The sequence below is a fragment of the Populus trichocarpa genome, chromosome 4 (genome assembly GCF_000002775.5).
Source record: "Populus trichocarpa isolate Nisqually-1 chromosome 4, P.trichocarpa_v4.1, whole genome shotgun sequence".
NCBI classification, from domain to species: domain Eukaryota; kingdom Viridiplantae; phylum Streptophyta; class Magnoliopsida; order Malpighiales; family Salicaceae; genus Populus; species Populus trichocarpa.
In genome coordinates, this window is record NC_037288.2 from 166,460 (window position 1) to 193,576 (window position 27,117).

Below are 27,117 nucleotides of genomic sequence, written 5' to 3' on the forward strand. Positions count from 1 at the left end.
CTCAATTTTGTAATCATATAATTAAAAAAATATTATATAAAAAAAAATTATTAAACTCAATGGAGTACATAACACAGTTTGCTTAGGAACTGAAATCGATCTGTCATTATCTTAATAGTTTTTGTGAAAAAAGTTATCATCTTGAAATTTTGTTAAAAATTAAGCCATGTTTTTACTATTAATTCAAATTGCATGTTGGTCTCTGAAATCAATCAATTTAATTCGAGTCAACTACCATGTGATTTCGTTTGAAACTCAAGTTAGACAAAGAACTAGGTTATGAGATCTTAAAATTCATCTATTAAGTCAGAGTTACTAACACAATAAAAAAAATATCACACTCTTAACCATCTTTTTTACATTTTAAAAAATTACCACACCCTTAATAATTTTTTTTACATTTTAAAAAATTAATCAAGCTTGTAACAAAAACTAGTATAAGAATACAATCTTTGAATGGTTAAGAGTTTGACAAATCAATTACCATGTCATAAATATTTTGGGCCGTTGTTGTACTAAATATATTTTATTTTATAAAAATACCATACAATGCATTAACAAATATTAATTTTTTTCATATCTAAATTTTTATCCTAAGTTTAAACAATAAATTAAATAATTTTTAAAATTATAGTCAAACCAAAAATATCTCAAAACACACAACTAGATACCAAACGGAGCCTGTCCGAATCCAACCACAAACATCACCATTACTATGTTTCTCAATTTCACAGTTCCCATCCCATTTCCATTTCCATTTCCATTTCCTTACCTTAAAATAATAAAATCAAATCAACGCACACTTTTCTTCTCTCCCTTTTCTTGTCTTTTAACAATTTGATAACCCCCCCCCCCCCCCCCCCCAAAAAAAAAAAAAAATATGATTCTCTCTTCTTCTTCTTCTTCTGCTACGGTATTCACAATCTCATCCTCTTCCTCTACTACTAAAACCAGGAGATATATTGCTAAAACCCCACAAAGCCCTTTTCTTTTCAAACGCAACTTCAACCCCACTTCACTTCCATTCCCTCCTTCCACAAGGAGGTATTCTTTTATTATTTTATTGTTAATCAACTACAATAATCATCAAATTCTTCATCTTTATTTACCTTACTAATAAAAAGTTTTTATCTTTTCTAGTGCAAAGTTTTGTAGAGTTCAAGCAACTGTATTCAAGGAAAATGAAGATGAGAAAGTTGTTGTAGAGGAATCATTTAGACCCAGCACTTTCACTCATGGCCCGGAGAACTCACCACAACCTTCATCCCCTACTGAATTAGACAAGTGGGTTGTCAAGCTTGAACAATCTGTCAATGTCTTTCTCACTGTAAGATTTCCTGAATTTGTTTCCATATTACAAGGGCTTCTAGTTTGTTCTTGGCATAATTGATTTAATTGTTCCCATTTTTATTTCTAGTATTTTTTTTAATTATTATTATTATAGGAGAAAACACTTGGGGCTGTAGAGTATCAAGTATGTATTTGACTGTTGTTTTCGTTTCTTGATTTCTTTTATGTCAGGACTCGGTGGTAACGATTCTTGATGCATTGTATCATGGCCGTGATTATGCTAGGTTCTATGTTTTGGAAACTATTGCTAGAGTTCCTTATTTTGGTGAGTACTGCTCATATTTATTGATTTCTCTTTCAATTTTAATTAAACCCATCAAGGGTTTAGTAGTTTGACTAAACAAGTTTATGTTCTTAAATGTTAGAACTAAGTTTTTTGATGGGTTAGAATTTGGATGGTCATGCTAGTTACTGATAAAATGATCTTTTTGATGTGGTCTACTTTCGACAAGAGAGAATTTGACTCCCCATTGATTCATATAGACATCATACTTCACTTCCAAAATGCAATAAGAAATCATTGCAGTTCATCAAAATTGGACTTGGTTTTGAGGTTTATTGAGTTGCTCTCTTTATGCTATAGATATATTGAATTTGATGGTAACTGCCAATTTCTGAACTATGGCAGCCTTTATATCTGTTCTTCATTTGTATGAGAGTTTTGGGTGGTGGAGAAGATCTGATTATATCAAAGTGCATTTTGCTGAGAGCTGGAATGAAATGCATCACTTGCTTATTATGGAAGTAAGTAGTTTTCGTAGTTTTACTGGTTACTTGTTTCTTTTATCGATTCTGTTAGGAGGACATTTTTTCTTTTTTCCTGTTGGTCATGGTCTCAAGTTCACTAAATGTTGTTATTTTCAAACCCTTCACTGTTTCAGTTTGTGATTCCTTCCATGGGATGGCATTTGAATAATGAATGGTCTGTAAATTTAATATAGATAAAGTAAAGTTAGCATGAGAATAGTCTATAGTAAATTGAAGAAGAAAATAGAAACTGCTCCTTTTCCAATGAAGATTGGTTGTAAATACAGAATACACAAACTCAACCTATGGCACACTCATGAGTCATAACCATGCATGCATGCATGTGCAAGTACAAACCTTTGCAGGTCCAATCTATTTATATGCGGTACAGTGGCTCCAAGTAAAAAAATACCATACCAAAATCCTCATGATTCTGATGGCCTTGTAATTTGGTTGCAGGAATTGGGTGGCAATTCTTTGTGGTTTGACCGCTTTCTTGCTCAGCACATGGCATTTTTTTATTACATCATGACAGTCTTAATGTATGCATTAAGCCCAAGAATGGCATGTAAGTACTTGCATCTGGATTTTGCTGGTTATGAACTGTCTTGCATTATAACGTCCCACTCATTCGATCCTCTTGAGTCATGAGAGATTAAATGATATGAGAGTTTATCATTTAATGAGAACATAACTGAAAAAAATGATGAACCAGGTGTTCCTGTATAAAATTTTCAATTCTGACATATTTTTGGAACTCTTGCAACCATTATTTGAATTCATAGAGCTCAAAAAAGTCCCATATTTGTTGATTTCTATTGTTTTGGATTTTTTTTAGTTTGGAAGAGGATAAACTTCATTTGCTTTATAGCTACTTTTAATTTTTTTTCTTTTTTACTGTTTTTCTTTATGTTGCTTCAAGCCCACTGGAAAAGCACCTTAAATAAATCATCTTGTAGACAGAATTATTGCTGAATAAGCCCACCCTCAGTCGTTTATCTCAGATTGGTGAGTAATGGGTTGTTTGGGACTCGAACCCTGAACTAGTTAGATGGGGGAGCAGAGAATTTATATGTCAAAAAAACTTGATACTTATTTCAAAATTTCTGATTTTGGTAACTTTAATTTGCTTGTATTGCTTTATTCCCATAGGAAAAACACCCAAAATAAATTGTCTAATAGACAATTCCATTGCAGAATAACCCACAAGTCATTTATCTCAAAATGGTGATTTTGATAAATTCATTTTGATCATTTTTTCAGATCACTTCTCTGAATGTGTTGAGAACCACGCATTTGAAACTTATGACAAATTTATCAAGGCACAAGGAGGTATGCTATGACTTTCATATGTTCGTAGATGATATTAGAGTAGTTTCTTGCACATCCATCATCTGCGAGTATAAATGTTGAGAAAAAAAAACATTTTGTCATTATCTAGCTCTCACTTTTTGCTGGTCAGTTGGCCACTATCACTTCATTTGTTCGTCTTGTACATGTTTCCTTTTCTTATTTTTTGAGAGGAATTATGTGAATAGTGTTGCCTAACCCATAAGATGACCTTTTATGTGAATAGTGTAATATGATCAATCACTTGGGAGTTATGACACCTCTGGATGCTATTAATCCATGGGTTGATGATACTTAAAAACCTTTATATGTATGCAAATGCATTCAGGCCATGGGGCACCCCAAAAATCTATCAGGATGCAGAACAGTTTGATGAAGGATCTCTATCATATGCTTAACATTATGGAATATAGATTCTATTTCGTCCAAAATCAATGGACTTATTCTGAGTTATTCTGGTTGCTTTGCTTCGTTGTAGAGGATTTGAGAAAAATGCCTGCACCTGAGGTTGCTGTAAAATATTACACTGAGGGTGATTTGTACTTGTTTGGTAAGTTTTTATGTAACAAACTACAGTTGCATCATATATGATGTGAGAGCATGGCATAACAACTCTATTATGATCTCTTCCAGATGAATTTCAAACTTCCAGAGCTCCCCATTCTCGTAGGCCAAAAATAGGTAAAATAAATTTCATTTTTCGAGAATTTTTATTTTAAAGAGGATTTTTTTTTTTTTTGGGGGGGGGGGGGGATGTTAAATTTACATAGAGACTAACAGAACTTTTGTTCTCTGTTTTTAAAATTTTCCTTTTCTTTCCAGAGAATTTGTATGATGTATTTCTGAACATCAGAGATGATGAGGCTGAACATTGTAAGACCATGGGGGCCTGCCAAACTCATGGAAATCTCCGCTCTCCACATTCATATCCAGAGGATGCTTTCGAAGATGATACTGGCAGTGAGCTTCGCCAAGCAGATTGTGGAGGTGTTGCTGATTGTTTAGAGAAATCTGTAACTTCTCCTCCGTCAAAGCAAAAGCAAAATATTTGAGGAAAGGAGAACAAGGAAACAGTATACACTTAGGTGATGAATAGTGAGAAATTGTATACACAAATATAACAAAGTTACAAATTATACAGGCCTTTAAGAGTTATATATGAAAATTCAATACCCCTTAAAGTTGCGTTTTTAGAGTAGTTTCCTGGATAACAGAGTTGCCCACTTGATATGGTCCCCTGTTATTGCAACTGCCTAGAAGGCATAGACTCTGATAGAATTTAAATCCAGAAACCTGGCTCTAGTGCTTTTCCCGGATCCCTGTTGGATTGACTGGAACACTGAACATTTAAAGCTTCTCGACGGTCACAGGTCAAGTAAACCGAGCCTGTGCAACCATCTCTTTAAAATCAAATGGACACAGCAAGCCTGGTATCTTCAACACAGCAATACCAATGCCGTCACAAAAACGTCATTTTGCTTATTGCTTGGTCTAGGTGGGGCTCACGGGCATGCGCAAATTTTGTTGCAAATAAAACAAATGAACAATCAGAAATGAAACAAGAGTTCCTGTAGAACAGTTTATGTGATGACAGCTTGTCTTACTGGTCGCTCAACGAGTTGATTTCTATTGTGGCAAAGGAAAAGAACCAAGGGGAATGCTTATCAATGGTGTGTGTTTAAGATTGTTCAAGGACACTAAAAAAAACCCAACAACACTCTAATTGGTCACAACTTGCAAGTCCACTTACAATAATCAAATGAAACTAGACTAGAGTGGAGTGGAGGAATACATGAGAACAGTAGCAGAAACAAATTAAGACAAGAAGATTAACAGAAGACAAGTGGGATCCACTGCTTGATAATAGACAAGCTAAATTTAATCTTATGGACAAGAAAGCATGTATCACTTTTTTTAAAATAAAAAAGAAGAAGAAGAAGAAGAAGAAAGAATGAAGCAGGGTCAACCACGTCGTTTTGATATGAAACTTCTCTACGTTTTGAGACCAAAACTATCCCCCGCCCAACGTGGGCAGTTTGCACCCTCACAAAGCACATTCTTTACTCTCTCTAGTTAGCTAACAGCCACCTTTTCTTTTTCTTCCTTCACCACAAAAGAAGGGCAAAGCATTTACACCCTTCAACAACTCCTCCTCCTCCACATGATCACATCACTCACTCACACCCACCACACACAAAAAAAACAAACAAACATGGGTGGAGAGAGCTCTATGGGGGCACTTGTCCCCTCTGTGAATTCTGAGGCAACAACCTCCAAAATGCAACCACCAACGGAGGAGTTAGACAAGGATATTCTCTGTCCTATTTGCATGCAGATCATTAAGGATGCTTTTCTCACTTCCTGTGGACATAGCTTCTGTTACCTGTGTATTACTACTCATTTAAGAAACAAGAATGATTGTCCTTGTTGTTCTCATTACCTCACCAACAACCATATCTTTCCTAATTTTTTGCTCAATAAGGTTTGTTCTTTCTTTCATTCTTTCTCATCTTTGCCAAATTTTATTTTTATTTTGTAATTTTCTGCTTGATATGATAGTTTTAAATGTTTAGAAAACTAAGCTTTTGCGTCCACAATTGTGAAGCTAGCTTGTTTACAGCTTTATAAGTATTGAATGATGTAGTTATTGGAGAGAACTTATGCTCGTCAAGCAGCCAAGAATGCATCACCTTACGAACACCTTCGCCAGGCATTACAACAGGTCTCTTGTTGTAGTTTTGATGGTTAATTGGGATTCAATATTATCTACTTGGATAAATTGTTGGCCACGTCTTCTTGCTCTTTTGGTTTTCTCTTTATTTTTTAATGATTTTCTTGGGATTCTTAGACAGGGTTGTGAAGTCTCAGTTAAAGAGCTAGATGGCCTTTTGACCCTCCTTGCAGAGAAGAAGAGAAAGATGGAGCAAGAAGAAGCAGAAAGAAATATGCGGATTTTACTTGACTTCTTGTGCTGCCTCAGGAAGCAAAAGCTTGATGAGCTCAATGAGGTTCCTGAATTTTTATGGCTTTAGGTTAATTTGTAATCTGATTTTTCTTGTAGTCGAGAAATTTTTGTAGGCAGTGCTACATTTCTATAATTAGAAACTTAAAATCATATGCATTTGGTACAAGAGAATATCTAACTACATTGATTGTGTCTCATATTTCTTGTCGGCACTAGTTTGATTGCTTACTGGTGTTTGATTAATCTGCAGTTGATAGTCATTTGTGCCCTTTGCAGATTCAAACAGACCTGCAGTACATTAAGGAGGACATAAATGCTGTAGAGAGGCAAAGGATAGAGTTATGCAGGGCAAAGGACAGATGCTCACTAAAACTTAGGATGTTTGCTGATGATCCGAATTCTCAGTTTGTTACTCAATCAGGAACAGTTGCATCTAAAAAGAAATGGGCCCAAGCACAGGTAAGTGATTTTTTGAACTTGCATATGTGCTAGTCTCTTCATGTTTTTAGTGGTTGTGTGATTGCATAAGGGTTTCCCATTTGTTCTTAACACTTGGTAGGCCAAAATAATAACCGTCCCAACCTCCCGGGCTTGCAGCAGACTTGGATCATATCATTGAATTTCTTGCAGTAGTAGCTATGCTGTTTAATTTGATTGGATATCCAAATAGGTCCTTATTCATCTTCTCTCGCTACAGTTCAATGATTTGCAAGAATGTTACTTGCAAAAGCGGCGAAATTGGGTTAGACAAGCATACAAAGAGGAAGAAAAGGATACAGATATTATGAATAGAGAAGGATATAATCAAGGTCTTGAGGATTTCCAATCTGTGCTGACCAATTTTACTCGATACAGGTGGATGGATTTCTAAGTGTCTTTTGTTTTACTTGCAATTTGAAAACTTGCTTTTGTCACTTATAGTTCTGGTTGGTTGTTGTTTTAGTCGATTGAGGGCCGTTGCTGAACTGAGACATGGTGACCTTTTCCACTCTGCTAATATTGTGTCTAGGTTAGCTAGAATTTCTACCACTCTCTTGTAATTTCACATGTTTTCTGCTTTGCTCATAAAGTTTACATTTCCCATGGTTTTTCTTTTCCCACTTTTATATATACAGTCTAATAACTTAATCATTGCAAAATCACATTATGCTGCAGCATAGAATTTGATCGTGATGATGAACTGTTTGCTACTGCTGGAGTTTCTAGGCGCATTAAGATTTTTGAGTTTTCCTCGGTAAGTGTGGGAAAGAGGGTTATAGAATTGAGTCGTGAAGTTCATTCTTCTTCTAGTTTGTAGACCAGTGAAAATTTATGGACTCGAACTCTTGTCATTCAACCTTTGTGATGTGGCTAAGATGTTATTGAGGATGTGTATAATATTAAAGAATGCAAGTATGCTGTAACCTAGCCAGCATTTTACAAGTTTGTTGTTGTGTAATGAGATTTTTTGTTTCATTTCTTTCTAGGTGATGAACGAACCGGCAGATGTGCATTGTCCTGTTGTGGAAATGTCCACGCGATCTAAACTTAGTTGCTTAAGTTGGAACAAGTATACTAAAAATCATATCGCTAGCAGTGATTATGAGGGTATAGTAACTGTTTGGGATGTAACTACTCGCCAGGTACATCATGATACTTTATTTTTGTTGTTCCGCCATATATGCTCATGACAGACTGACACCAGTGAAGGAAACTCTGGATATAGTCCTACGCTTTAATGTTCTAATATGAAATCGATGTTGTTCTCAGGCCTGAGACCTGCAAAGCTGGAATGCAAATTTATGATTTTTCCGTTGCTTTGTAAAATGGCCTTAAAGTTCCATAAACCTGTCATTTCCCTAATTTTTTTTTTTGGATCGAGGTGCTAAATTACACTTAACAAAGACTCTTCCCACCAGAGCATAATGGAATACGAGGAGCATGAAAAGCGAGCTTGGAGTGTTGATTTTTCACGGACTGAACCTTCAATGCTTGTATCTGGCAGCGATGACTGCAAGGTATTATTGAAGTGATCCAGAAACTATTTTTCTTGTTGGTTATAGACTGAAGACTGGTTTCATTATGCATCCCTGCTGCTTAGATATGATTCTATGTTGAACAGGTCAAAATTTGGTGCACACAGCAAGAAGCAAGTGTTCTTAACATTGATATGAAAGCAAATATTTGTTCTGTAAAGTATAATCCTGGATCCAGCATTCATGTGGCGGTATGTCTCTGTAAGATTCTCGCTAAATGATTCGTGTTCCTTATGATCTTTTCTAGCACAAAATGAAAATCTTATGCCTGAATTTTTTCCTTTGAAAGCCCGTGGCCTAGAAAGATCCACTAATATCATATTTTCCATTAAAATAAAAGCAAAGAAATAAAACTCCTTTTTCTTCTTTTCTAATTAGAGAGCAAGCAAGAAACTTTCCAGCGCCTTTTCAAGCATCCAGTTTATGTTGAAAATCTAACAGGATGGAACACATTAGATATTCTTCTGAATGAATTCATGCTTAAGAGAAATGACACTTGATAATCTGCAGGTGGGATCTGCTGATCATCATATTCACTACTATGACTTGAGAAACATTAGCCAACCGCTTTATGTATTTAGTGGGCATCGGAAAGCTGTTTCATATGTGAAATTCCTGTCTAGCAACGAACTGGCTTCTGCATCTACGGACAGCACATTGCGCTTATGGGATGTAAAGGATAATTTAGCAGTAAGTTATGATGGTACTTTCCAAGAAAGAAAATACAGTCCTCTGAACATAGCACTAGTTTCATTGCTTTCTATGGAAATGTGATTGCATCTGTGTTGTACTATTTTCCATTTCTCACCATGGCGCTTTGATCTTGAACCTATTTCAACTAACTTCCAGATTTCCATGATCCTTTTATTTTTTCAGTTGCGGACATTTAGAGGCCATACAAATGAGAAGAATTTTGTGGGTCTCACAGTGAACAGCGAATACATTGCTTGCGGCAGCGAGACAAACGAAGTGTTTGTGTATCACAAGGTTAGAAAACATTTGAATTGGTTTCTTTGGCATAAAAAAATCCTTTAATAACACAGTTTTGCCAACAATTGCAGGCTATCTCTAAACCCGCAGCTTGGCATAGATTTAGTACGGATTTGGAGAACGGTGAGGATGATGCTGGATCGTATTTCATTAGCGCTGTGTGTTGGAAGAGTGATAGCCCTACAATGCTAACCGCAAATAGTCAAGGAACCATTAAAGTGCTTGTTCTTGCTGAATGAATGATCTAACTCTTTAAATCCTACTCAACATTGACTTCTGTATCCAGATGGAGAATGCGTTTTACTGTACAAATTAACTGCCAAGTAACATGCCTATCACTAGGCATGAAATTGGCAGGGATTAGGAGAGTGTGCATTCCCACCTACGAAGAAGCCTTCAGTTGTGTTTGCAATATCATTTTTTCTTGCCACTCCAATATCATACATGTCAGAAAACTCACTTCTTTCAGCTCAGTTGCCAGAATTTCCTTTGAACAGTTCTATTCAGGTCTTGGCACTTTGGGGAACAAACTTTAATGGGAAATTGCCAGGCTCAATTAGCAATCTCAAATCCTTGAGAATCTAAGACCTGAGTGGCTGCAAATTTTGTGGAGTTATCCCATCATTACTTGCAAACCTTACCTAGTGAGATTAGAAACACATTTATTTTTGTGTTTTAAAGTATTTTTGTATTTTTTTTATTTTGAATTAATTTTTTTTTAATATTTTCATATCATTTTAATATCCTAATATTAAAAATAATAATTTTATTGAAGCACAAAACAGTTTCACTTATCTGAATCTTTCCACCAACAAAATTCAACGTTATGTTCCCAGCTGGATAGGGAAAACAACTCTCCAAACCTTAGATTTGTCCCACGATCCAATTGATGTTTTTCCTAAAGCTCTTCCTTTTACCATGCTAAACAGCACAAACTCTTCTTCTCCCTTGCTGCAGCTGTTGACAATATCTTGCTGTGACTTAAATAGCTTTCCAGATTTTAGAAAAAATCAGAAGCGTTATCTCGACCTTTGAGGAAACAAACTGAGTGCTCAAATACCCAACTGGATATGGAATTTGAGTGTATCATATCTTAACCTTTAGGAAAACTCCCTAGAGTTTTTGAACCAAACTTCACCAGTCATTCCAGTTAATTCCTTAGAAACTCTTGATCTTAATGCTAATCTATTGCATGGTTCATTCCCTAAACCTATGTGCAATTGATTAAGTTATTTCTGTGAAGAAATATTTATACAATGAGTGAATTAATTTTTTTTATGCAGGTGGAAAGCACTCGTTGAAATTCGACTCTCTTCTACAATCATTCGTTGATGAAGCAGCTTTTGGAATAGATGAATTATAAAATTTAGTCTTGGGATGGACAATAATTTGGTACAAAGTTGTGGAAGCCAGGAGGTATAACATTGGAAATTAAACTCCAAAATTAACAGAGCTTGCTTTTTAGCACGAGGGATGCTTTGAGATGCTCCATTCTCTACTTTTGGAAAACCACACATTTAGAGCTTTTAAAAAGCTGCAAAGCCTTCAATTAATTGTGGTCCTAGCAAGTGACGATGATTATTATTATCAGGATAGACTTGAAAAATGAAGATGCTGGTAGCCTTGAGATTTCATTGTCAGGACTCAGGAGCTTCCTACTTTTTGGGGAGGCTGATAACCCACATGGAAAAAAATAATCGTCTCATCTCAATCAAAGACTGGAAAATGCTATGAAGGGTGTCTGCCCAATTTGCACCAGGCTTGCCCCGGGATAAAGATTAAAAAGAAGAGTTTCACAGGAAAATCAACGGGTCGAGGGTTTGGTTCTGACTGGATTAAACTGGCGTCGATCAGGTTAACGAATGAATCTAGATTTCTGATTAGGACAAACATGTTGTTTTTTTTTTATATTTTTTTTTTAACTCGGCCATAAGCCGACATGTGCTTCCAACTATGACTCGGATGTATTTTTAACTAGAGATGGGGGGTAGATCAAGAAATTGTCCTAATGTGTTGATAGAATTAAGCATGTCTTTGATTTATAAACCGATATAACAAATGCTAAAAAAGCATGAAGAATAAAACATAGAACAAAAGAGCAGATGTCCTCGCCATAAACGCATGCCGACACTCTTATCCTAATAATATGTTAGTATCAGAGATTAAATAATTAATGAATCCTTTCTCTTGCATGGTGAACTATATACATATATTACATAAGCTAGCAAGTAATCCTCCACCGTCACGTCCTCAAATTCATTTCTTTAAGCAGCCACCACCACCACCACCACCACCATTAATGGAGGCTCCCATTAACCTCTTTTATCATTCTATTAGTATTGGCGCTGACGTCTTCAGTACTTTTGCATATTTATATATTAAAGACTTGTCTATTAATTAATCCACTTGATCCGTCCATTTTTCTTGATGAAGTCTTATACATACTTAAGATTATAGCATGAAAATATAGATAATAATAGAAGAGTATTCAGCCCATTTTGCCGATATTTCATACCCTTATAGACCTGCACCCAAAGCATACCCTGCCGGCCGTTTAGTGCCCAAAGAATAACAGCTAAAAATAGTTTTTTAGTGCCTAGATTTTTAGAAAAAAGCTATTTTGATCCTTATGTTTAATATTGTTTTATAAATATATCCCCAACAGGAAGGTTTTTGGGTTTTATGTTAAATCAAATTGGAGTTGTTATGCTAAACTCAATTTATCTTACAGGTTAAGTGCTATCTAATCAAAATCAAAAGCTTTAATTTGAATTAGTTTCATAACTAGTGTAGTGTTTAATAGTGATAGTGGTTGTTTCTAAATTGTTTTTTCTTTGAAAATATATCATAATAATATAGTTTTTATTTTTTAAAATTTATTTTATGCATAAAAATAATCTAAAAATATTAAATTTAAAAAAACAAATTTTTCAACAATATAGTGAAAAAAAAAAAAAAACAAACACTGCCTGAATACTTAGGCAAAACACGCGAAAATATTTCAAAGAAGAGGAAAAAAAGGGAGCATGTTACACACTTGTCAGTCCATCATTGGGTACTAGAGTTCAAAGTTGTGTGCAATCTAATCTGAAGAATCCCATTGATGGGGCGAAGCACTCCTGTCTTTCTGCGATCCCTCCTTTTTAAGGAAACCCCTCTTTGCAGATTCATTCTTATAATTATATAAAAAAGATCCTATCTTCTCTCTTTTTTTGGCGCGAAAGCGGAAAATGAGAGTTGGTAGCAGGAGTGATTTAGGAGGGGGGGAGAGAGGGAGTCTGATTGAGGTCTCGCCGGCAGATAATAATCGGCCGGCCATGGGAGAGGAGAGGGAGGGAGAAGAAGAGCTGTTGGTGCCACCGCTGAATTTTGCGATGGTGGATAATGGAATATTTAGGTCGGGTTTCCCTGATTCTGCTAATTTCAGCTTCTTGCAATCCCTAGGTCTACGTTCCATTCTGTAAGCATCCACCACCTTCATCTACTTTACTATTTTATTTTAAATGGCTTTAATCTTCTTCATCATCATCTTCTTCTTCTTTATAAAGATATTTGTGCCCAGAACCATATCCAGAAGCAAATTATGAGTTCTTGAAGGATAATGGAATTCGGATTTTTCAGTTTGGAATTGAAATGTGCAAGGTACTTTCCTATTTTTTCTTTTTAAGAAAAAGTATTTGCTTTTCTTAAATTTTTTCAAGAATAATTACAATTTTGGATTTTCAAATGTTTGGTTGATTAATCATAATGAGTAAAAGTTTGCATATTTAGTGTTCCATAATCTCATGTTGATGTAAAAACATGACTAAAAAGATGGTATCAGGATAGCCCGGCCATGAAATTTTTAAATAATAATAATAAAAATTTCACCAGGAAGAAACTTCTTTATTGTGCAATTGACTAGGTTTGAAACAATATTGGCCTTCTGCTCTTAAGAGTTGAGAATTGTAGGATTATATTCTTTGCATTTGAAACAATATTCTTCTCTCCAAGTTGATGGCAATTGATAATGCGGAGTGGACAGGAATCTTTTGCAAACATTCCAGAGGAAACAATCCGCGAAGCATTGAAAGTAATCCTTGGTATCTTGAAAGCTTCCAACTTTTTAGACTTGTCGTTCGCAGTTTGCTTGTTTTACAATATGCTCATGCTCATGCTCATGCTCGTCTTTTTGCCATACCAGATGTAAAGAATCACCCTGTCTTAGTTCATTGCAAGCGAGGAAAGGTACCTTGCTTATATTACTTTGCTCTGCTTTCTTAGAAAAAACGTATGTGCTTGTGCTGATAGTTGGATCTTTGGTCTATTTCCAGCATCGTACTGGATGCCTTGTGGGATGTTTGAGAAAGTTGCAAAGATGGTGCTTGTCATCTATATTTGATGAATACCAGAGATACGCAGCAGCCAAGGCTAGAGTGTCAGATCAGAGGTTTATGGAGTTGTTTGACATTTCAAGCTTTAAGAATTTACCATTGTCCTTTTCCTCAACCAGATCTTCTGCAAACAGATAATATATAAACCTAGCGAGGATAAGAGTGTCTGTACGAGATTGACGAGTGCAGAAACTGATTCAAGTTCAATGGTACCGGAAGCTAGAGGATATCAGTATTCCTAGTGTTCTGTTTCTTCTTCCCCCCATCTTATTGTGTTGTGCTGTACCTGATGCAAATGTCTAAGGAAATTGGACCTGAAACCCAGTATCTTTACATGGTTCTCACTGTCCTAAGCAAATTAGTACAAACTTGAAATCCAGTATCTTTCGAGAATTTTTTTATTTTTTTTGTTGTGTTAAAAATAAAAAATAAAATAATATTTTCATGTATTTTTAAATAAAAAAATATTTTAAAAAGAGTTTTCCAAGTCAAAATTTGAATCAAGGGCATCCAGTTCCAGTTATGTTGCTGATTCTTGTATCCGAAAGACGCTACATCGGCGGAACTATATTAGAAGACAATTTGAATAAATATTTTCAAAACCCAAAAGGAATAAACCAAATCCTCAAATATGATTACCTCCGATCTGTTCAAATGATCGAAAAAGATTATTTTTAATCACAAAAAGAATCAATTCAATAAAAAAAACAATTCATTGTAAAATGAAAGTGAAAGAAATGTGGACGAGCAACAATCGAATCGTCAATCAAAGAATGACGACTGAAACGATATCTCGGCCATTACATTTGTTCTACCTCTGTTCTTTCGAGCGAAAGAGACACTGTATCCGTCTCTCATCCCATTGACAGAACTGAGGCTTTGATGCTAAAGATCTTCACTTTAAGCAAAAGAAACACGACCCCTTGAAGTATAGACCAGAAAACTCAAGTTTTGATGCATAAAAACGTTGCTCTAAACAAAAACTAAGAAAACAGAGCCCCTTGTAAGGGTCAGGGAATAAAAAATGTTGTTTCGATGTTGAAGATCATTGCTTCAAATTCAAAAACAACAATCCATTAAGACACAGGCAGAAATTTTTTTGAAGTGACACCGCTAGTTCCTAGGGTCTGCGGGATGGTTTACATGAGGTCACAGAGGTTTTTATAAAGGAATGATAAAACCCTAGAAGCCTTTTTACTATTACCATATCACCCTTTGAAATTCTCATATTGACGTATCTGTGCTACAACGTGTTTATCTCCCACTAGACTAGATCCTCTGGGCCATGCATGATGTGATGAATATCCAATTGGGTTGCTAGCCCAAAAGTCGGATTTTTCTCTTCTAAAGGGTCATCAGATCAAACGGCTGACAATAACTTCACAACGGAGTCCATATTAGATTATTGGATCCAATAAACTGATCCCTACCAGCATCTTCTAGGGTTTTCTTTGAAGGTCCCCAAAACCCCATCTAATCCTACACTGAACTGAACTCCAGCTCAACGTTTCTCAAAACCCTTCTCAAACTCAGCTCTTTTGAGCCTTTTCATGCTGTAAAGGCATCGACTTTAAGTTTTTCAATAACTGTAAGTACTCTTTTCTCTATGCCCCTTTATAATCATAGCTCAAAGATTGCGGCTTTCAATGTTATTTTGATTGAATTTAAGCTCAAGTAAGTAATTTTCCAATTGGGTTCTTGAGATTTTGTGAGTTAGGGAAGGTATAATTATATGGGGAAATCTGGAGGTAAGAAAAAGAAGGGAATTGGTGCTGGTGCAAACCAAGCATTAAGTGGGGAAAATAATGGTAATTCAAATTCAAAAGCTATCCCAAATGCTAATGGGGGTATTGGTTTAGACTCTTCAATATTTTTGAAAAGAGCCCATGAGCTTAAAGAAGAAGGGAACAAGAGGTTTCAGAACAAGGACTATGCAGGTGCTCTTGAACAATATGACAATGCCCTTCGCTTAACTCCCAAAACACACCCTGATCGTGCTGTGTTTCATAGCAATAGGGCTGCTTGTTTGATGCAAATGAAACCTATTGATTATGATACTGTTATTGCTGAGTGTACTATGGCACTTCAAGTGCAGCCTCAGTTTGTAAGGGCTCTTCTTAGGAGGGCTCGTGCATTTGAGGCCATAGGGAAGTATGAAATGGCTATGCAGGATGTTCAGGTTTTGTTAGGGGCTGATCCAAATCACCGTGATGCTTTGGATATTACTCAGAGATTGAGGACTGCGTTTGGTCCTCGCCAAGAGGCTCAGCAGGACCTCCAGAGTCGTCCATCCCCCGCTGCCTTGGGGGCATCTGCGGTGCGTGGTGCCCCAATTGGTGGTCTTGGGCCTTGTTTACCAGCCCGGCCAGTTTCGAAGAAGGCAGCTGCACTACCTGGGGGATCTGTTGTATCTCCTAGTAATAAGATGGAAAAGCCTCTGATGGATTCGATCAGTGAAAATGGTACTGTGACCAAAAACCAGTTACCGAAACTTGTGTTGAAGCCTTTCAGTGATTCTTCAAAAGCTTCTGCTAATCCAGGAAAGGATAGACAGGGAAAGGAGTCCCTATCTTCCTCAATGTCGTTGCCTAGACAGGTTTCAGAGGTGGCAGTTCGATTAAGACCATTGAAACTTGTCTATGACCATGACATAAGGCTAGCACAGATGCCAGTTAATTGTACTTTTAAAGGGCTAAGGGAGATGGTGAGCAAGCGTTTTCCATCATCCAAGTCAGTTTTGATCAAATACAAAGATACTGATGGGGATTTGGTGACTATAACATGCACAACTGAACTCAGATTGGCAGAGTCCTCTGTAGACAGCCTTCTGGTAAAGGAGCCTGATGCAGATAAAACTGATTCAGTTGGAATGTTGAGATTGCATGTTGTTGAGGTGAGTCCAGAGCAAGAGCCAACATTACTGGAAGAAGAGGAGGAGGAGGATGAGAAGCCTCTTGAGAGTGAAGAGAACAAGGGGGGTGAAAGTGGGTCGCATTCATCTCTTGGTGAATCTGTGTTAGAAGTGGTTGATACTGAAATTGATAAGGCAGAGAAAGAAACTACAAAGGAGCAACCAGGAGCTTCAGAAGATCCAGAAAGCAAGGAAGTAGAGATGGATGATTGGTTGTTTGAGTTTGCTCAACTATTTCGCACCCATGTTGGTATTGACCCAGATGCTCATATTGACTTGCATGAACTTGGGATGGAGCTTTGTTCAGATGCTCTTGAGGAGACAGTAACAAGTGAAGAAGCTCAAAGCCTTTTTGACAAGGCTGCCTCAAAGTTCCAGGAAGTGGCTGCTTTGGCTTTTTTCAATTGGGGAAATGTCCATATGTGTGCAGCAAGAAAACGCATACCCGTAGACGAGTCTGCTGGAAAGGAGGTTGTGTCTGCACAGCTTCAAGCAGCTTATGGCTGGGTAAAGGAGAGTTATTCTTTGGCCAGGGAGAAGTATGAGGAAGCACTCTCGATCAAGCCTGACTTTTATGAGGGTTTGCTGGCATTGGGGCAGCAGCAATTTGAAATGGCCAAACTTCATTGGTCATTTGCTCTTGCTAATAAAATAGATCTCTCAAGCTGGGACTCTGTGGAAACTCTTAAACTCTTTGACAGTGCAGAGGAGAAGATGAAAGCAGCAACTGAGATGTGGGAGAAGCTGGAGGAGCAGAAAGCAAACGAGCTAAAAGATCCAAGTGCAAGCAAGAAGGATGAAATGTTGAGAAGAAGAAAGAAACTAGGAAGTAATGTTGAATGCGAGTCCTCTGAAAGTGGTGCTCAGGGTGAGATTACGCCAGAAGAAGCAGCTGAACAAGCAGCAGTGATGAGATCACAGATACATCTTTTCTGGGGTAACATGCTTTTTGAACGATCCCAAGTTGAGTGCAAGTTAGGAATGGATGGTTGGAAGAATAAACTTGATGCTGCAGTTGAGCGCTTTGGGCTTGCTGGAGCATCTGACGCTGACATTTCAATGGTTTTGAAGAACCATTGCTCCAATGGAAATGCAGCTGAAGGAGATGACAAAAAGGTTCAGAATTCAAACACTGATAATGTTAATGGAGCAGATAAGAGTGAGTTAAATAAAGCATGATAGAAGTATAGACTGATGTTTCCTTAGTGTGCAATGGCATCCATGAATAACCTCCTTGTGCTCTCATTAATGATCATAAAGCCGGGGGAAAGAAGTTCTTTTCTCTCTGCTGGAGGATGAATTCTGGAATTGACTGTTTGGGTCTCAGCATTGAAAAGGAGTGTACCTCAACAGATATTTACAATATTTGCATTGCAAAGTCTTCATGTTAACTTTGGAAGTGATGTTTTTCTGTTTGAATACCAATGAGTTTTCCATAAACAATTTTATGCTCCTAGGATTTTTGACATTAGCGTGGTCAAATAATGAATTCTTGATTTTATGGAACACGGGCTATACTGGTTGTAGTTGTTGCAGATGGTTGTGCTTTAATTATTGATTCTCTTAGTGTTTTAATTTGTTGATATTCTGGTTGTAGCATGTAGGAATTTTTTTTTCTTATGATAGAAATGAAGATTTGGTGTTGAATCAAGTTAAATCTTCTTCCTCTTTAAAAGGAAGGAAAGGATTCCATGTAGTATGTCATGTTAAGGTACCCATGAGCATCCAAGCAACCCTTCTGCATATCCTGTTTCTGTTACTGCTGTCCATCCATTAGACTGAGGATTTCTACTCTTTTTTTCCCTTGATAAATAACCTGGCTGTACTTTAACTCAGTCGCCAAGGATGAATAATCTGTTCTAAAGTTTTTGAGTTTGCTATAATACCATGTTCTTCATTTGTGTTGGTGGGTGTTACCAGTTGTCCCTCCTAGAGAGAGTTTGGTTGATGCCACCACTGTAATCAAGCGGCACATTAAAATGGACTGATGCTAGAAGACCTAAACCAAGAGGTAGTGTGAGAGCTGCTGATGGTTGCTTACCCCTCTCCAAATTACCACCCACCTTCTATCTTGTTAGTTGAATTGGCGAACAGTTCGTTGAATAATCACATGATTGTAGTCTTGCTATGGCAAGTGAAACTAGCCGACATTTTTATTTGATTAGATTCGTTCAATGATTGCAACAAGTCACTGTGTTGAATAAATGAATAGTTTGGAGTGATTGGCCATCTGTCGTTTCGAACCTGTAGGCATGACCATGCAAATGAGTTGGATTTTTTCTTTATTGATGGTTTGACATGACAACACCTGTATTTTGTTGAAGATATTCAGATTGCATGATACATATTTGATAGCGAAACATATGGCAGAGTCGTCATGAACCATGAGCATTTGCTTGAAATGAAAGGGGTAGGTCAATTCTGTGCATGTTTCTCGCAAACTGTTCCTCGTGGCTGGATTCGTTTAGCCTTGCAAGTTGCAACTATCTTTCAACTATTTTTTCAACACTCGGAAGATGGCGTTCTATAGGGTTGTCCGAGAAAGGAGCTTCGATGTGAGACAAAACACTCCCTAGTCTCTCTGGGGGTTGCGTATAAACCATTACCATCATAATTTAAGAGGATGGCTGGTATATACGCTGTTATTCAATGAAATCAAAGCACTTTGTTGCCATTAAATGACAATAATTGTTGTTATAATAAAAATAATCGATACTTTTTGTGTTTTTATTCTTGGAATGGTAATGGATATATTACATTTGATTCAAAAATTTATGTTCTATAAATACTTCGGGATGAGTTTGAATCGGGTTTTGATTTCGAGTAAAATTGTAATCCTAACATGTAAGAAAAGCATATTAATATAAAAGGTTCATTTAGAATTATTAATGAATTCACGATGACAGCAGCCACGGTCTTAATTTAATATTTGCCAACTCTGTGATCTGCGACTGCAAACTGCTATTTAAAACTATGATCATCAATTCTCATGCCAGCTTCCTCCCCCTTGTAAACAAAACAAGAAAGAGAGCAAAAATCTTGAACGAGTTTCGCCATTGTTGCCTACGGAGCTCAAGGTTGAGAGTAAAGACAGCAGAGAAGCAATATTTTAAAGCAGAACACTAGCACATGGTATTCAAGGACAAATTACATGTCAAAGTCTCAAGGAGGATTTTGGAAATGTTCTTCTTTCTACAACATAAACTCCTGTTGAAACCTTAACCACCCCAACCCCTTACACATGATCACATGAACTACGTACTACATATATAGTCCAGGCTTTCAGCTTATTCAAACACTATTAAGTTCCACGCTAGAGCAATATAGATAAATTAAGACTTAATTAATCCCAACACTAGAATCTCAACACTCCTCATCAGCACAAACACAGCACCCACTTCCATTTCTCTAAGCAGTTGCAATTGGACCCATGTTGATTGTGGATTCTACAGCCTTCATAGCTTCAAACCTTGGCTCCTTGGCTTGGAACTTGAGGCCTGCATAGAGCTTCATATAGTCCTCAAACACAAATTTCGGGTAGATTTGGCTTTCCTTTTCTTCTTTCTCAACCAGTTCTGGTGCTGGGTAGATGACAGCATCACTTCCCGGGTTGTAGAATGATGCTATGGACATCCTGGTACCATCTGTTTGAGCTAACACACGGTGCAACACACTCTTGTATTTCCCATTGGTAATTACCTATATTAACCACACAAAAAAAAAATTAATATTAACTCATTATAGCCGGTTTAATATTAACAGTTATTTTTTAAAATATTTTTTTATTTAAAAATATATTAAAATAATATTTTTAAATTTTTTTTAAAAAAAAAATTTTACTCTTAAGTATATTCATCGACCTAAAAACATAAAAAAAAATTAGAATATCTTCAAATTTTTTTTAAAAAAAAAACTCTTAAAAAAAAAACAAATAAGATCCGTTCATCCACACGGGAGTAAATAAAATAAAGAATAATTTTTTATTTTTTTTCTTCTTGAAACAGAAGAAATCATGTAGACAAACAGACACTGAAAACTAAACCATGATGCCAAATTTCATTAAAGTTGTCTTCCCTTGGTATTCCTGTTAAAACATAGTCGCCCATTGTTCATGATTTGATCAGAACTACATATTCTCACACTTTAAAGCCACAAATTGAAAGCGACCAAAAAGAATGGAAAGTAGTGGTCACGATTAAGGGAGAATAGTTGTACCTCAAGTTGGTCACCTAAGTTGATAACAATGGAGTGTTTCATGGGCGGAACATCGATCCATTGGCCATCCTTGAGCAGCTGGAGGCCACTGACCTTGTCATCTTGGAACAGTAAAATGATGCCCCCAGCATCAGTGTGGGCCCTCAGACCTTTGATCAGGTCTGGTTTAGGGCATGGAGGGTAGTTGCTGACCTTGGTTCCAAAAGTCGGTCCCTTGGAGCCACAAAAGACTTTTCTCAGGTACCCCTTTTCCAACCCAAGATTCTCACACAGCAAGTCTAAAAGTTGCTCGGCGAGTCCTTCCAATTCCAGTGCAAACTCCTTCATTGTCTTCCTGTTATATTCAGGAAAACAAGTAATTAAACAGAGAATATTAATGAATAATGATCATCATTCATCAAGATCTAGCCCAGTTCTTTTCCTGGAGCTACCACAGAAAATTGAAATCAGATGTAAATGTAAATGTTGTAACCTGTAATCTTCTCCAAGATCAGGGATTTCAGCCAAGTTGGATTCAGGAAGGTGGCGCAAGAAGAAAGTGCTTTCCCAGTCAAGGTCATCGATTTCAGATTGAACAGCCTCAAGACCCTTGCTAGCCACCATCTCCTTAAACCTTTGCTCCATGCATTTCCTATAGTGCTCTTTTGTGAGTCTCTCCACAGCATCCAAGAGATCATGAGATATCCCATGGTTCACCAACTTCATTTGCAAGTAGTGAACATCAACAAACACATCAAAGAGACTGTTAGTATAACTAAAACGTACAAGCTGCTTCGAAGATACTTCAAAGAATTACATAGTTGATAAACATATACAGGTTAAAAAACCTTCAGATACCTCAAAGAAACCCCAGTTCTCACAGGCATCATTGATCACCTCCATGGTTGGCTTCCTCTCTTCACCATTAAGCTTTGACAAGTCAATAACTGGGAAGGTCTCCATTCTAAATTTTCTCTCTGACTATATATCTACTTCTCTGACACGAAGTGTAAACTCTTTCCACTCTCTGATGTTGCAACTCTCTTATGTGTGAAATGAGTTGATGGGAAGATGCAATTTATAGACCCTGAAAATTAAGAAGCAAAAAAGGAATAAGCTTAAAAGTTGGGGTAGCTATAAGAACTTGAAGAAAAAAGAGAGAGGGATCAAGTAAATTACTAAATCCAAATCTCAGGGAAAATAAAATAAACAGAACTCGTGGAGCATGTATGGAGATCACATCACGATGGACCCCTACAACTTTTGTCTTGAAGGGTAAGCTTAAGCTGGCTGGCTGGCAGGCAGGCTACTGCCATGATTTTATGATATTTTGTGACTTGTGAATTTGTTGTAATCTCTCTGGCTAGCTATGACCTATGCTTTTATGGGGTATGACAGTACCCCACCTCTCTGTGGCTGTACACTTCCTAGCTGACGTTCTTTCCTTCCGGACTTGACCAAGCAAGGGCCCGACCAATAGTGGCAATTCTGCCAATTCCTTTTTCCATGCATCCCCATCTCTTTCTTTTCTTGTGTTCGAGTGGCTGAAAGATCAGGCCACGTCCATGTCGACTGGCTACAGAAGGTGTCCACGAAATTGCTTCTTCTTTATGTTTTTTTTTTATTATTATTATTGAGTAATGTTAAGGGGATATGTTAATAATAGAATATTTCACTTTTTATAATTGAGTGGATTCACCTTCTTCATAGTTAAGTGAAATCCTAATCCATAATTTATAGGTGTGGCCAGCTAGAAATGAGTTAAATATCTACAATGAAACTAGCTAGGTTGGATTGTGATAGCATTGCTAGTATGTTTTTGCCTACACTTGATTTTTCATAGTGTGGCTTAATGGCCAAGTGTATGGATGAACCAGAAATGACCTGCTTCGTGGAGCTGAAAGCATCAAGCTGTGGTTAAATCTTGCTCGGCGACCATCTTTCTGTAAAGCACTTCCTCAAGGATCTTTGAGATGAAACTCGAATGGATCTTCTCTGGGAAAGCTCGGGAATAGGTGGCCATTAATTTGAGGGATCATGAAGGAAGAGTTTTGTGTACCCTTTTCCATTCCAACATTAATTCGGATTAATGAAGCGGAAGTGCTTGCTATTAGGAAAGCTTGCCAAAGCCCCTTGCCTATGGAAGTTGATTGGATTCTCGAGTGTGATTCATTAATTTAATGTGATAAGCTAGTTAAAAGATTCTTCAGGCCAGTAAGATTCAAGATGTCTTTATCGTACCCTAATTTTCTTAGCTTAGGAGATGTCAAATGAACTTGTTGATGGAAACTAATATAAATTTTAATATGATTATTTTGAAATTTTACTAGAATATTCTATATAATAAAATATGTTGTCTTTTCATTTCATTCTTTTAATTTTTTTTATTTAATCCCTTGATTTTTTGTTATTTCACTTTTTAGATAGGGTTAAGTAAGGTTAAAACAATGACTACATGAAAATTCCTTTTGACAACAAGGTTACTATTTAAATGGGCCGACCAATTTGTTTTTGGTCTGTTTAGATCAAAGAAATCACGCTAACTTTTTATTTATCTATTAACGCTTATAGCGATCCATTAATCTTGTCTTGTACACTAATTAAGTTTTTAATTTTTATTTGAAATATTTCATTGCATACAAGTAAAAATAACAACACTCATATTTATTTATGTAATTATTAGCTTCTTAGCCGACTCGCAACTAAGGGAAAACTCAAAGATTGTTAGATTTGTGATATTTTTTTTTAATTCAAGTTTTAATTAGCTAGGTCAATTAGCTTGTTATTTAAAACAATTTTGTATATTATTGGTATTTGACATTTAGAGTTTATTAAATCGAGTTTTTTTTAATAAAATTTAGTTATAATTTTAAAATTTATAAAACTTTATTTTTTGTATATCACGTAGATTTTTATAAAGGCTTAAAACAAGTTAGCTTCTTAATATTCCAAGAGAAGCAAAACATGGTTTGAACAAAAGGGAAGCTGAGTTAGTTATTTGGTTGTAATTCTTTAATGTAAAGGGACCAGGTGGGCAGGTACGTACCACCTAAAGGGTGACAGTGAGCAATGTTGACCAGCCTTAGTCAGTGATTAATTATTAAATTAAAATATTACTATATTAATTAATTACCAGAGAGAAGCTATTGGCTTCTTTCTCACAAGAAATCAAAGAAAGAAAGAAAAAAGTACTGATGGGAGATGTTAAGTTGTGATTAATGTTTTTTAGCTCAATTATATTTGAATTCAACTACTTCCAAGTTTCTTCTTGGATTGTGAGATAACAAGGGAGAGTTTGGTTGTGTTATATAACCGGGTGTGTATTAAAAATATGTTAGAAACTAAAAATTAATTAAATTAATATTATTTTTAGTTTTTTTATGATTTTGATGTTTTAATATTAAAAAAATTTAAAAAATATTTTAATATTTTAAAAAAATACTTTTTGAAAACATCAAAAAGTATATCTATAGATTATTACACATACCCGTCAAAACTTATCGATGATGAATATTTTAGAAAGAAAGTTGTTAGATGCAAGCAAAGAAACAATTCCATGGATGAATCTCGATCACGGCAATTCCACTGAGAAAGAACAGAGAACACAGGAAGAAGACGTGGGTGTCTAGGGTTTTTGGGGATGGGGATGGGGACATGGGCTAATTAATTAATTAAATTAAAGTAAGTGTGTGGATCATCATCAGTCATCTCTTTGAAAATTGATCTAAGACCAGTACCTAATTAAACATGAGTAGGAATTGACCATCCAATTAATTGTAGCAAGAGTACTGGAAATCAACAACTTCATTAGTTTATAATCAAACTTTAATATTATTAGTTTCTACAACTATAAATATATCCAATAGTATTCCATTCTATATATTATATATAATGAGCATTACATTTGAGAAATTTGTTTTTTTGAATCTAAGGGTATGATTGGTGTTGTGGTACATTTTACAAATATAATTTAAAAATGATGGGTTTAAGAAAAAAAAATTTAGATAAAAAAAAAAGTTAGATGAATAGATATATTTGGATAAAATTGATGTTTAAGATGTTAATGTTGAACAATTAAAATGTATTTGGTTAAAATTATTGTTTAAAAATAAAATGACTTGTACTAATTTCATAATTAAATTACATAAGATTAAGGATGTTATTATTAATATATAATAAATATAGCAAAATAACATTAGGTACAAATTTCTTTAAAAAAAATTACAATATATATATATATATATATATATATATATATATATATATATATGCCACTTAATTCCAGGCTGAGGTTTGGATGTTTACCAAATAATATATATGAAACACAAGTTGGGGGTAAACCACATGTTGTGTCCTTACCCGGCCCGAACTGCTAGCCATTTCGATCGTATTAATGTTTAATTTATTTTTTTGTAATATGTTAAAAATGTAAATCGATATAAAAGATATATTCCTAATTAAGATTATTTAGAGATCTAATGATTTAATCTCTAATAACATGAAAAATAAATAGTCTGAGAATGAATACCTCGACATGCACGCACGCCTATAATTACTCCAAGTCAACATTAATTAGGCAATTAGATATTGTTATTTCTATAAGATTTTCTATTCTTGAGATAAAGTTTTCAACAATATCTATGTTGAAATAAACACGCAAGTCTCCACTAATTATACATATATATATAGCTAGTGTGTTATTACCTAATTGAAGATAAACGAACAACTCTCGATCGAGCAATATTAGATGCCGGCCATACTAAATTAACTCCTTAATGAAAACACAGCACATGATCGATCAGCCATTAATTGGAACAGGATGCATGTGTGGTCTCTTGGATGCATCTCCAAGTTCCATGAATATTAATTCCCCTCATGCATGCCCTGCTAGCTACCTAGCTTTGTGTTGTTGTTCCTTTGTGGTCTCCGTCGACCGTACGTCAAAAAGAAAGAAGAAAAAACCTGAGCTATATATATGTCATCCAGACTATATACATGTAGTTATCCATCCCTAGCTTGTCCTACCTCTTAATTTTCTCCTCCTTTTGGAATTTCTTTTTAGTGGGACACTATATATCATCATCAACAATTTCACGTAAATGTTTTTGTGGATGACAGATTCCCATAAACTTAATTATTGTGTTGTTTTGGCCATGGATATTGCACCCTCGATCGGCTTGCTTTGCTTACAAGGAGAGATCGGAGACCAAGACCCACATTTCTGGAAAACCTCTTGGTCTCTGTTTGACATGATCAGTCTTTCCTGGTGCACATGATATGTTCTGTTATTTCAAAGCTGGTGAGGGTGTGGTCCATGTTAAACCCAGTATTTTATGATCATCATGATACACTTTCCATTTCTCCTACTCCTCCATTTCCTACCAATTAAGTATGTATAGTCAGAAGTCAACAATGAAAAATATTATTTAGTTAAAACAATAACGCATAATTATACTACTGTTATAGAATAAGCTCGTGTTTTATCTTTATGATCCATTACCCTTTCTTAATAACGAAAGATAATTAATTTATCGTGCTTGCTACATGCAAGTGTATTTTTCTCACCACTTCACTAATTTCTTTTTAGATTACAAGTTCTTAACCTAACCATAAAACTAATTTAATCTTTATATACAACCTGATGATTCAAAGACACTTTTCTCATCATTCCACCCGCAGTCTTCAATGGTGGCCACCAGTTTCGTTCTAAATCAATAATTTGAATGCTCTGATCGATTTTCCTTAATAAGAAGACAAAAAAAAAAGCATTCGATTAAAATAATATTGTCACGTAATATATATTGGCTATGACTGATGGTGAATTTCTGCATATATATATATATATATATATATATATATATATATATATATATATAAAGAAGAAGCATGGGTCAAGTGGGTAGATATAGGATGTAGACAATATTATTCAATCTCCAACATTATCTATGTCATGAAACTAATGAAGATGACACATGCATGAACAGCTAGCAGCCATGCAGAAACATATATAACCCTACAAAAATTATTATAAAACTGGAGTAGAGTTATCTTTTAAGGATCTAGTTCATTATAACTAACGAACTAACAAATGATTCTCGATTAGACAAATGGATAATTAAATTAAGGTTGAATTCCAATTCCAATTCTTGATCAATGGACATCCAATTCTCCCGAAATTAATAGTTATAATATTATTCTTTGCGTATGATGAAGCCCTTTACG

General features: G+C 35.7%; 5 protein-coding genes and 1 non-coding gene across 9 annotated transcripts; 4 read left to right on the forward strand and 2 right to left on the reverse strand.

Annotated features, from left to right (window-relative positions):
• Positions 1 to 727: 727 nt before the first annotated feature.
• LOC18097290 (ubiquinol oxidase 4, chloroplastic/chromoplastic) lies at positions 728 to 4,628 on the forward strand. Its single transcript, XM_006383775.3, has 9 exons — positions 728 to 1,044; positions 1,141 to 1,327; positions 1,522 to 1,615; positions 1,979 to 2,094; positions 2,557 to 2,665; positions 3,361 to 3,429; positions 3,926 to 3,997; positions 4,081 to 4,128; positions 4,270 to 4,628. The coding sequence occupies exons 1-9, from the start codon at positions 881 to 883 to the stop codon at positions 4,497 to 4,499; spliced, it is 1,089 nt and encodes a 362-aa protein (XP_006383837.1). The 5' UTR covers positions 728 to 880; the 3' UTR covers positions 4,500 to 4,628.
• An 820-nt stretch (positions 4,629 to 5,448) lies between these two features.
• LOC18097291 (E3 ubiquitin-protein ligase COP1) lies at positions 5,449 to 9,885 on the forward strand. Of its 3 annotated transcripts, none has more exons than XM_024599702.2 (13): positions 5,449 to 5,929; positions 6,092 to 6,169; positions 6,300 to 6,455; positions 6,689 to 6,871; positions 7,110 to 7,267; positions 7,356 to 7,421; positions 7,568 to 7,646; positions 7,879 to 8,034; positions 8,311 to 8,409; positions 8,514 to 8,618; positions 8,938 to 9,117; positions 9,304 to 9,414; positions 9,489 to 9,885. In XM_024599702.2, exons 1-13 carry the CDS (start codon positions 5,609 to 5,611, stop codon positions 9,654 to 9,656), a joined length of 1,860 nt encoding a protein of 619 aa, XP_024455470.1. In that variant the 5' UTR covers positions 5,449 to 5,608; the 3' UTR covers positions 9,657 to 9,885. The 3 variants fall into 3 exon arrangements, with proteins under 3 accessions (XP_024455470.1, XP_024455472.1, XP_024455471.1); XM_024599703.2 differs by having other exon boundaries at positions 5,452 to 5,929; positions 6,296 to 6,455; XM_024599704.2 differs by lacking the exon at positions 6,092 to 6,169 and having other exon boundaries at positions 5,451 to 5,929; positions 6,296 to 6,455.
• Positions 9,886 to 12,419: 2,534 nt separating this feature from the next.
• On the forward strand, positions 12,420 to 14,191 carry LOC18097292 (probable tyrosine-protein phosphatase DSP4). Of its 2 annotated transcripts, none has more exons than XM_024599868.2 (5): positions 12,420 to 12,877; positions 12,966 to 13,059; positions 13,411 to 13,489; positions 13,601 to 13,644; positions 13,731 to 14,191. In XM_024599868.2, the coding sequence occupies exons 1-5, from the start codon at positions 12,648 to 12,650 to the stop codon at positions 13,926 to 13,928; spliced, it is 645 nt and encodes a 214-aa protein (XP_024455636.1). In that variant the 5' UTR covers positions 12,420 to 12,647; the 3' UTR covers positions 13,929 to 14,191. The 2 variants fall into 2 exon arrangements, with proteins under 2 accessions (XP_024455636.1, XP_006383839.1); XM_006383777.3 differs by having other exon boundaries at positions 12,424 to 12,877; positions 13,442 to 13,499.
• A 336-nt stretch (positions 14,192 to 14,527) lies between these two features.
• LOC112327392 (small nucleolar RNA snoR111) lies at positions 14,528 to 14,656 on the reverse strand. The gene has a single exon (XR_002981608.1). It is a non-coding gene; the product is annotated as a small nucleolar RNA snoR111 (small nucleolar RNA).
• A 503-nt stretch (positions 14,657 to 15,159) lies between these two features.
• On the forward strand, positions 15,160 to 18,282 carry LOC18097293 (protein CLMP1). The gene has a single exon (XM_024599865.2). It carries the CDS (start codon positions 15,523 to 15,525, stop codon positions 17,878 to 17,880), a length of 2,358 nt encoding a protein of 785 aa, XP_024455633.1. The 5' UTR covers positions 15,160 to 15,522; the 3' UTR covers positions 17,881 to 18,282.
• A 1,526-nt stretch (positions 18,283 to 19,808) lies between these two features.
• Positions 19,809 to 22,062, reverse strand: LOC18097294 (1-aminocyclopropane-1-carboxylate oxidase). The gene is made up of 4 exons (XM_006383779.3): positions 21,754 to 22,062; positions 21,389 to 21,615; positions 20,917 to 21,250; positions 19,809 to 20,400 (listed from the first exon to the last, which is right to left on the reverse strand). The coding sequence occupies exons 1-4, from the start codon at positions 21,856 to 21,858 to the stop codon at positions 20,110 to 20,112; spliced, it is 957 nt and encodes a 318-aa protein (XP_006383841.1). The 5' UTR covers positions 21,859 to 22,062; the 3' UTR covers positions 19,809 to 20,109.
• Positions 22,063 to 27,117: the final 5,055 nt, after the last annotated feature.

What these genes read in the sequence shown, in the direction of transcription:
- LOC18097291 (XM_024599702.2), top strand. Translation starts at nt 5,609, where the DNA reads ATGATCACATCACTCACTCACACCCACCACACACAAAAAAAACAAACA. An exon ending in TCTGCTAATATTGTGTCTAG is followed by an intron (nt 7,422 to 7,567) that starts GTTAGCTAGAAT and finishes ATTATGCTGCAG; the next exon opens with CATAGAATTTGATCGTGATG. An exon ending in GGGATGTAACTACTCGCCAG is followed by an intron (nt 8,035 to 8,310) that starts GTACATCATGAT and finishes TCTTCCCACCAG; the next exon opens with AGCATAATGGAATACGAGGA.
- LOC18097294 (XM_006383779.3), bottom strand. Translation starts at nt 21,858, where the DNA reads ATGGAGACCTTCCCAGTTATTGACTTGTCAAAGCTTAATGGTGAAGAG. An exon ending in AGAACTGGGGTTTCTTTGAG is followed by an intron (nt 21,616 to 21,753) that starts GTATCTGAAGGT and finishes TTGCAAATGAAG; the next exon opens with TTGGTGAACCATGGGATATC. An exon ending in GATCTTGGAGAAGATTACAG is followed by an intron (nt 21,251 to 21,388) that starts GTTACAACATTT and finishes TGAATATAACAG; the next exon opens with GAAGACAATGAAGGAGTTTG.
- LOC18097290 (XM_006383775.3), top strand. Translation starts at nt 881, where the DNA reads ATGATTCTCTCTTCTTCTTCTTCTTCTGCTACGGTATTCACAATCTCA. An exon ending in CTGTCAATGTCTTTCTCACT is followed by an intron (nt 1,328 to 1,521) that starts GTAAGATTTCCT and finishes CTTTTATGTCAG; the next exon opens with GACTCGGTGGTAACGATTCT. An exon ending in ATTTATCAAGGCACAAGGAG is followed by an intron (nt 3,430 to 3,925) that starts GTATGCTATGAC and finishes GCTTCGTTGTAG; the next exon opens with AGGATTTGAGAAAAATGCCT.
- LOC18097292 (XM_024599868.2), top strand. Translation starts at nt 12,648, where the DNA reads ATGAGAGTTGGTAGCAGGAGTGATTTAGGAGGGGGGGAGAGAGGGAGT. An exon ending in CAATCCGCGAAGCATTGAAA is followed by an intron (nt 13,490 to 13,600) that starts GTAATCCTTGGT and finishes TTGCCATACCAG; the next exon opens with ATGTAAAGAATCACCCTGTC. An exon ending in TTCATTGCAAGCGAGGAAAG is followed by an intron (nt 13,645 to 13,730) that starts GTACCTTGCTTA and finishes GTCTATTTCCAG; the next exon opens with CATCGTACTGGATGCCTTGT.
- LOC18097293 (XM_024599865.2), top strand. Translation starts at nt 15,523, where the DNA reads ATGGGGAAATCTGGAGGTAAGAAAAAGAAGGGAATTGGTGCTGGTGCA.